Source organism: Rhyacophila brunnea, unplaced genomic scaffold, assembly GCF_057557595.1.
Source record: "Rhyacophila brunnea isolate RB1 unplaced genomic scaffold, BYU_Rbru_1.0 scaffold_12, whole genome shotgun sequence".
NCBI lineage: Eukaryota > Metazoa > Arthropoda > Insecta > Trichoptera > Rhyacophilidae > Rhyacophila > Rhyacophila brunnea.
In genome coordinates this window covers 182,509-192,268 of record NW_028232774.1, presented here as the reverse complement: position 1 = coordinate 192,268, position 9,760 = coordinate 182,509, and the positions used below count along the sequence as shown (strand labels likewise).

The 9,760-nt window shown below is 33.7% G+C and overlaps 1 protein-coding gene across 1 annotated transcript; it reads left to right on the top strand.

The window, feature by feature from the left end:
- The first annotated feature begins 4,391 nt into the window (after positions 1-4,391).
- On the top strand, positions 4,392-8,602 carry AP-1mu (adaptor protein complex 1, mu subunit). Its single transcript, XM_085960585.1, has 2 exons — positions 4,392-4,518; positions 4,660-8,602. The coding sequence occupies exon 2, from the start codon at positions 4,669-4,671 to the stop codon at positions 5,935-5,937; it is 1,269 nt and encodes a 422-aa protein (XP_085816711.1). The 5' UTR covers positions 4,392-4,518; positions 4,660-4,668; the 3' UTR covers positions 5,938-8,602.
- Positions 8,603-9,760: the final 1,158 nt, after the last annotated feature.

The window sequence follows — 9,760 nt, the reverse complement described above, 5'->3', positions numbered from 1 at the left end:
CAACGAACCCCGATCCTTCGACGTGGTCCAGTGGAAGGTGTATGTCAGTAATAAGATCGATGGATGCAGTGACGTCCCTAGGCAAAATGCCGCCCCTAGACAGCGCCAAAAAGCCGCCCCATTTTTTATACAGTATTTATATCACCCTTTCATGACTCCAGTATTTAAGAAATGTGTTGTATTGATACATTACTAACAAAATATACACCAATATAGCATACAAAATTTAATTTAGATATAAAAAGCGAATAGATATAATTAAGTTAGACACTTACCCAAATCATCAAAGTCTGATGTCATATTTGGTTGATATTTCTGACACATTTGGTTTGTACCATTTTGCAATACACAGGTTTGTTATTTCCACGCCATTTTTACAAAGCTATTATTGTAGGTAGGTACAACATGTAAACAAAATAGTTTTAGCTATTTTTAAAAGTATACCAAATCTCGATTTGCCGCTCTTCGAGTAACTGCCGCCCCCAAGCGACGCTCAATCTGCCAAGCCCACGGGACGTCACTGGATGGATGTTAATCTTCAGTGATGTTTATTCGTCATGGTCTCAAAGAACAGTTACATGTCGTAATTAAAAGGGAAAGAACTCATAAGAGTTCGATCCGCAGTGAAACAACTCGGAGAGTAGAGCTAAGTTTACACAAGTTAAATGGTCTGAGTTAGAATCATTATTTACAGTATTATAAAAATATGAAAATAGTAAGTAGGTTATATTAGTGACGCTTAGTTCATGTACAATGGTTTATATGACGTGTGTACAGCTAGATAGCGGGGATAAATTGGGGTTGATTAATAATATAATATTGGGTACCTAGGTACATTGCAATAGTAGAAATCACACCTATCGAATATTCTAATAATTAGTAGGGTGTCGATGAATCAAACAAAATGCAATTTATTGTCATTGGGGAGATATCATATAGAGGGGAGTTATGGACACATAACACAATATCAGACAGTTGAATTCTTATGTCTGGTGTGGCGTCGAGCCTGTTCTTGGACGTCGTCGCATAGTAATAAGAAAATCTTGCTTCGCATAAAGGCATAAAGTATAGAATATCGTAGTAAACGAAAGTACAACGATAATAGCTTGCTACATCGGGGTATTATTCCGATAAATTCACGGAACATAGTTTGGGAAACTCTGCGGCCTAGACCAGTTTTGGTTTTCTTTAGTTAAACGACTGGAAACAACTATTTTCATTGATTAATGATTTCATATCGAAAGTAAAACATGGGCTTGGTAATTTTATTGATTGACCAAACCATATGCAGGGTTTTCTCATAAACCCCGTCTTGATTTTATAAAAAAATATAAACAGCTAATAAATAAGTATAGCAAAAAATTTCTCACACATGTATAAATATTTATAACTTAGGAAAATAATGTATCTAACGTAAGTAATCAATCATTTTTGCCATATTTACGATAAACCATTGTGTAAAAACTTATTAAGTAAGTATTTTGCTATTTTAAATTCATTAATATGATGTTTCTTTTAAGGTTTTTGTATTCAATTTGACTCACTTGTAGCTTGTAGCCAACCAACCCTATTCAAGGCTTCTCTTTATTCGACCGGTCGTCGCTATAGGATTTGTTTCCCGAATATCCATTTTTGTCGAAATCGACATTTTAATGCAGTTCAATTTCTTTTATCGAACTCTACCGAAATCATTTATAAAAACAATATATTTTTATCTAGGAACATAGATATTTTTTTAAAAAACCCGAATACGCCATGTTAAGTTACAATTACTCCGTGGTGTTCTCCCGAATGTTCAACTATTCGTACCTGAATATCCAAGTTAATTTCGGTCGAAATAAATCTCTGGTTGAGTTTTTATTTCCCGAATATGACTTTTAGCCAATCAAACCGCGCTGACGCCGTGCATCTCGCTCCCACATTCACGCTGTCTAGCTCTAAAACAATCACGCCCACTGTCATATTTTTAGGCCGTCCGAGTCCTCTTTCAAATTTCGTCTTATTGATATTGTTTTTAAAGTTACTACTGTGTTAATAGTGAATTCATCAAATTTGAAGAGATCATTTATAATTGATACATCACCAGTTCACCCTGAACTTATAGTAGAGTTATGGAAGTGAGTATTTTAACCTAAATAACTGCATTTTGTTTTGATAAATGACACAAAATCCCAACGGTTATATGAATTCTACAGTATGACCCGGCAACTACTATGACGTAAAAAATAATTATTATTTCAAATTATTATTAATCAAACATTGTTTGTCTTTATTTTACTTTTAATCTAAGTATTTCTATGAAAATAAAGGCGATGCTATTATTTATTTTTGAATGCGCTGATAGTTAATTTAATTTAATATGTGTGTTAGTAACTATTTATTTGGTGAATATTATATACTTAGGATATTGGTACCTACCTAATATTAGCAGCCAATGGTAATTAATTTATAGATGTTATTATTTTGTGTTGTTATTCCAATAGTAAATATATACTTAATATTTATTTGGTGGTTTGTAATAAGTTTAATTGTTAATTATAGAAATATATAGATATAATAATAAAATAATATACAAATAATATTTACATAGATTTTTTTTTTTTTTTGAAAAAGTATTAACATAAAATTGTTAGCAAGTACGAGTAAGTAGCATCATAAAATATTGGAGAAATCCATGACGTCGGTTAGTAATTGAAGTAGTAGATACCTACTTTTATTTAATAAACAAAAACCGATCGCCGATAGTCGCTTGATTTTGAAGAATACTGATGAGGCCAATAGTTAAAGTTTTTCGTCATAACTATGTCACCTCGTAGCATAGTGGATAATTCGTGGACTGGGTCGTAAACCCAAGAGATTCAGGGACGATTCCTGCCGGTGTCTTACTTTTTTCAAAAAGATTTTTTCTATTGGTTATAATATATTTTCTCAGAAGTGATTCTAAAAATTATGTATGTTCAATTATTAGAATGATACATTCTTAAATCTTGTGAATTATTCGTTCAATAAAAAAATAGTTAATTACTTAAAAACTATTTTATTAGGTACTTAATCCGAAAAAGCGATTACCGCATGTTATTATTACATACGAACTTCGGTGATTACGATCATTAAGTATTTAAATAGTCCAAGTAATTATTAACAATTATCGTGTAAATAAATATAACATTTTAGGCGCGTACTTTTTGACCACTCAGTAATCCGTGGGCCGTGCAGTAATACGCTACGGTCTTAAATCCCGAACGTCCTTGTGTTGTCCCGAATATCCATTATTCTGAGAAAGCGCTAAAAATTTCCCGAATATCCACAGTGAGTACTTGTAAATAAAACGTATTTTCTGTGCATTTAATGATTTATACCAGTATATTATTCGTGCAATCTATTTTTAGATAATGTTGCAATCATACAGTGTAGAAAGAATGATTGATACATCTACTAATATTTAAATATATGAAAGTGAAATTTATTTTTCGTCTCCTGTAAAATTGGCATTTGGTCTATTCGGGAAACAAATCCTATAGCGACGCGGTGTTGATCTTGAGCGTCGGCCTTTTTGTAAATGCTGTTGGTACTTATATTATTATTTCATACTATTTTATATAATACCAACAGTTAAAACAGTTATATCGTTTTTTTAATCCTATCGAATGCAATTTAATTTGACTACCGGGAAGTGTAGCTTTCCACAAATGTGTCACATATCAATAGGCAGTAAGGATGGTTTGTATATGTTCCTCTAGTCTCTTAAATTTCCAATGATAATTTCTCAACCACCTGTTTCAATTTCAATACTGAAAACATTTAATAACACAATTTAACAAACATGCAACTTTCCTGACTGTTAATTCAGGCTTTTCACAAAATTTCCGATGTGTTTTTTTTCCAAGCGATTACGTACATTCGAAAAGAAGTTTCGAACAAAAACAAAATTGATGGCGTGAAAATTTGCGAAAAACGTGTTACCATTTCAATAATAAATAATCTTAGGAATACTTTACTCGCTGAGCATTTGTTAATAAATTATTTAATATTACGAGATATAACCATTTTAAATGTACCATTTCATCAATAAAAGCGACATTGTCATGTGTGACAATATCAAATTGTCACTTATGCATTTTAAGGTATTTAGAAAAAACACAAACAAAATTCTTTTCGTCAGTATCTATCTACCTACCTATCCTGATTATTTTTAAATGAGAGAAAAAACGATTAGGTACCTAAATAATTCATTTTTTGATTTTTAAAACTTGCGTTATACCATTTAATAAGATTTTTGTGTAAAATTTTTCTAAACCTACCTATATTATGTATTATTTATGAACAAGTATAAATGATTTCATTTATTTTAGCAGTCTGTCAGTCAGTGAGGCTTATTTAGAAACAGAAACACTCCCTGTAAGAAAATGGCTTCCACACAGGTGTAGGTGGAATGTCGGCAAATGTCAGCACCTGACATCTTTCACTTTTAAAGATATGCAACTGTCATTTTAATTTAATCTACAAAGAACATTTTCGGTGGGCTATAATTTATTAACACATTACATAAATATTGTTGTACTTTAATCTGGCAGATGGCTATAAGCTTTGTATTGACGTCACCTTTGGTTATGTCAAATAATGTAAACGGATTTTTAAATATTGCGTCTTTCGTTTCAGCTCGATAAGATGTCGTCGTCCGCTATTTATATTCTCGATGTGAAGGGAAAGGTGTTAATCTCTCGGACGTATCGAGGAGATATCGAGCTCGGCGTAATTGATAAATTTATGCCTCTGCTGATGGAGAAAGAAGAGGAGGGTCTGTTGACGCCTCTGCTGCAGACTAACGAGTGTACATTCGCGTATATAAAGACAAACAATCTGTATATAGTATCTACTACGAAAAAGAATGCGAATATTGCCCTGATATTCGTATTTTTGTACAAAATTGTCGAGGTGATGACTGAATATTTTAAAGAACTGGAGGAAGAGAGCATTAGAGACAATTTCGTCGTGATCTACGAATTACTCGATGAGCTAATCGACTTTGGATACCCGCAGACGACGGATAGTAAGATTCTTCAAGAATATATAACCCAGGAAGGTCACAAACTTGAAATGCAGCCCAGAATCCCGATGGCCGTTACGAATGCCGTTTCTTGGAGATCTGAAGGTATTAAATACAGAAAGAATGAAGTATTCCTCGATGTAATCGAATCGGTTAATCTGCTAGCCAATTCAAACGGGAATGTATTACGAAGTGAAATTGTCGGAGCGATCAAAATGAGAGTTTACTTATCTGGAATGCCAGAATTACGTCTCGGATTAAATGACAAAGTCTTGTTCGAAAGCACAGGGCGGGGGAAATCGAAATCTGTCGAATTGGAAGACGTGAAATTCCATCAGTGCGTCCGATTGTCCCGATTCGAAAACGACAGAACCATATCGTTCATTCCGCCCGACGGCGAATTCGAATTAATGTCCTACAGACTCAACACGCATGTCAAGCCGTTGATTTGGATCGAATCCGTCATCGAACGACACGCTCATTCTCGTGTCGAATACATGATAAAAGCGAAATCTCAATTCAAAAGACGCTCGACCGCTAACAACGTCGAAATTGTAATCCCGGTGCCGCCCGATGCCGACTCTCCAAAGTTTAAAACGACAATAGGAAGTGTAAAATATACACCGGAACAGAACGCGATCACCTGGTCGATCAAGTCTTTCCCCGGCGGTAAAGAGTACTTAATGAGGGCGCATTTCGGTTTGCCATCCGTCGAATGTGAAGACACCGACGGTAAACCGCCAATTCAGGTGAAGTTCGAAATACCTTATTTCACCACCTCCGGAATTCAAGTGAGGTATTTGAAAATCATTGAGAAGAGCGGCTATCAGGCTCTGCCGTGGGTCCGATACATTACCCAGAATGGCGACTACCAACTGCGCACCAATTGAAATTGACGCCTGTTACATTCCAACTCAACGCTGCCTTTACTTTTTCCATAATAAGACTATATTGTAAATCTATTTCTAATCATTTCATATACCGTTGTAAAGCATTTTAAAGGATTGGCCGTGTTTCATTGAGCATTTTTTTAGATGTTATTTAATATTCATTTAATCGACTCGGTGATATTTTGCATCTTTTTCATTGACATGCAATTTTATTACTGAAATATAATAAGCAAAAAGTATAATAGTGGAATTCAAAGTGAATGCCGCTATGATCAATCACTAGGGGCACTAATGATTCTTGACAATTATTGTAATTCAATATTTAGCCGGCTCGCACATCACAACTCGCCTTGTGGCGACAACGGCCATAAATCAAATCTTCTGAGACCGCCGACGAATGTTGCAAGCTACAACCTCGCACATCTGCCTAGCAGCAAACGTCGAACGCGAAAAAGGAGAAGTCTCTCGTCTGCTATTTTTTGAGCGAGCGATGACAGTGTAGACAGAGACAGAAATGGCTGATGGCCGCAAGCTGTGCGCTTGCGCGGAGTCGACTTGCTTCGATCCAACATGCAGGCTGTATGACATACGACATGTTGCATCTGCCGATCGTCTCGCGTTGCAGTTGCATTGGCCAATCTGCGAAGCTCCATTTGATAACGTTTGTTTATTGGTTTACGATGACGTCACATCGACTAATTCGTCGTAAGACGCATGCGGCGAGTTCTGATGTGCGAGCCCTCTAATGATTATGATCGATTCCTAGGCTTCGGTACTGTTTTCTTCAGGCGATATACTGCTCATTCCTTATCACAGAATTTACTCAAGAGTCAAAATCGGATGAATGTCATTCCAAAGGGACATGAAAAAATTTCTCGAATTGCTAGAGAAAAAAAGCTCGCAAACAACACATACTATAATTTTTGCAGAAATGGTAATTAGGGTACTGTGAAAAAATTCTTTCTTCATGAAGTGCGCTGTGTAATGGAAAATTTTGAAAACACCCTAACCTCTACAAAACCGTGCTTTAGTTTAAAAAAAAAAATGATACCGCACCGTAATTTGAGTTAGTATTGAATCTATTACAAGTACCTAGTACAGTAAAAATGATCATCGTAATAATTGAGGAGCTGGGTAGAATTGGGGTGTGAGCTATTTAACTTTCTAAGACTGGGTTTTGTATAGTATTAGGTACATTAATTCTCCTAATTTTTCTTCTATATTTAAAGAAATATCCGTATGTTTATGTTTTGGCCACTATAATAGTCATCAGTCCAAATGAATTTTGATGACATTAAAGAAAGAACCAAAAATTCAAAAAGCACACATTATAACTCCTTAATTCTACTTAGGTCCCTCTTTTATCGACACTCTAAATTACTGTATTCAATTTTATGAATATTTAAATGAAACTATTTTAATTTCATAGTTCAATGCATACTACTATACTAACAACATATTATGCATAATGTCCTTGAAACTGGTGCAAAATCTTCGGTCATATTATAATCATTATCATAATGTAAGTAATATCGGAGATAAAGCCCATGGAGTGAAATAATAAACTACTGCACTCAGTGAGTATTACCTCCGATATGACAATATTATTTTTAGTTATTTTAGTAATAATATTACTGTTAAGTGCCACTGTTAATTTTAATCAATAATATTATTACAATTCCACTTTTAGTTTTTATGGGTCTATAAATATTAATTTTAACAGTGAATATAGTATTTTTATAGTTTAATTTGCAATGAATTGTTTTTAGAAACTCTGTTCGCAATTAATTTAATTTTGAACTAAGTACATAAAGTGGAAACTTAATTTCATCTGAACAATGATGTGAGCAAAATTAAGCTTTATATTTTTAGATTCTTTGTGTATACCTTATTAACTACAATGTATTTTATTGTTATATTTAGATAAGTATATTAAATTATGGTTTGTATTAAAATGACAATTTGATATAGTTTAATCAAGCAAATGGTAAAATTACAGGTGCTACCCATATTTTATTGTGTTGAAAAATATCTTGGCCTGCAAATAAGTAGTATATAAATGTATATTGGCAATTATTATTAATGTGTTTGATTTTAGAAGGACCTAAGCATATTATCTACTGTTATATTTTCGATTTTTTATTACCTTAATCAAGTTGATAAATCTAGTCACATGAATTATTTACATACATCACTCTCATCTTTTTATGTAAAAAATGATTTATCAATGATTATTTTATAGTTTGCCGTGGACGAATGGTAGAAGTTTGCGACTGAAACTGTGGATTGCAGATTTGAATTCTGCATCTGGGCAAATTCACATTTTGTTTTTTCAATGTGTGTTTGGATCCATAGCACGATACCTAACTTAACCGGTTAAGCAAATACCCTAACAATCATTGCTTAAAAAAACCCTTCTCAGGAAGCTGGCAAGTTGCAAATCAGATTGTAAAGCCAGTGTAAAAATGATTTTGCATACTTATATCTCCACGCATATTGTAAAACCTTCTTGAATACAGTTTGGGCTTTTCCGTTCACTGCCTATTTGTTTTTATTTTCACTTGAACTTTAATAGTAAAACTGCTGTTCTGGTCCTTCTAATTTTCAGGATATTTAAAGTATTAATTTATCATTTAAAAATAAAAGTCCATGTTATATAAATGAATATTGTTAATCTTTATTTGACCTCAACAGTTATGTTATACATAAGCGATACATTAGCAAGGAAAATCATTTTCAGTTTTCCGTCCAGGTACTTAAACAAATTGAAAAATAAACACGATAGACAAAAATAAACTGTTCATTTAAATATCTTTATTATTTATGTGTTTGGAGGTTTTCCAATCAACAATTCTTTTACAGAGCGACAGTAACCAATTAGATCAGTAGATTTAACCGGAATTAGAACTCTTCAAAATGAAGTAGCGACAAACTAATCTAAATGTCTTTCAGTGAAATGCCGTTTTTAATAATCGCGAGTGAATGTAAAAGAATATTGATTTCCACGCCTTGAAAGTTCATGGAAGTGTAATCAATTATCAGAAAAATTGTTGATTGGACTAAAAGAATAATCTCCAAAATCTTTTTACATGTTATAAGATTGCTTTATCTGTCAAACAGGAAAATAATTCCGTCTGCGAAAACATATTCAGGTACAATTGTTAATATCATTTGACTGCCTGTATTCTGCGACCCATATTACATAGCCCAAATAAAATACAGCCTAGACAGAAAAAGTTTAGAAAATAAACATCTGAATATGGTCAATATTGCAACATTTATAATACTTGTTGGAGTGGTCGATGGTGTGGTAGATGAAAGACAATCGTGGTTATTCGTGATGATGGAGAAGTGAGAGTTTATCTATGGTATTTACTTATGTAAGTACAAGGGTACAATATAACAGAGGTAGGTGTTATTGTCCGAGGCACTAAGTTCTCTAGCAAGATACAAGTTTATCAAGTGAATATAAGTTCCCGGCATGTTAGAATCTTACTCTCTATATCGCTTCGCACAACATCTCATCGTACCGAGATTCGGACCTCGGAACATTATCACAAGTATCGTAACATAACTACTGTAACATACTATGGTACCGACTGTTTACGCCGCAAATAAAACTCGCTCCTGCATCCATCTTCGACTTCTTCATCATCATCCACCACACCATGGCTACCACATTGATGACCCAAATCGAACCCCACATACTTCTAAAAGTAGTTTTAAACACTCAACATATTACATGGTCTTGATGGTGAACTGATTTTTTCTACAATTTTAGAGTTGAGGCGTTTAAATTTTTTATGTCACAGTAAATGCACGG

Excerpts from the sequence above, each read along its gene's own strand:
- AP-1mu (XM_085960585.1), top strand. The coding sequence starts at position 4,669 with ATGTCGTCGTCCGCTATTTATATTCTCGATGTGAAGGGAAAGGTGTTA.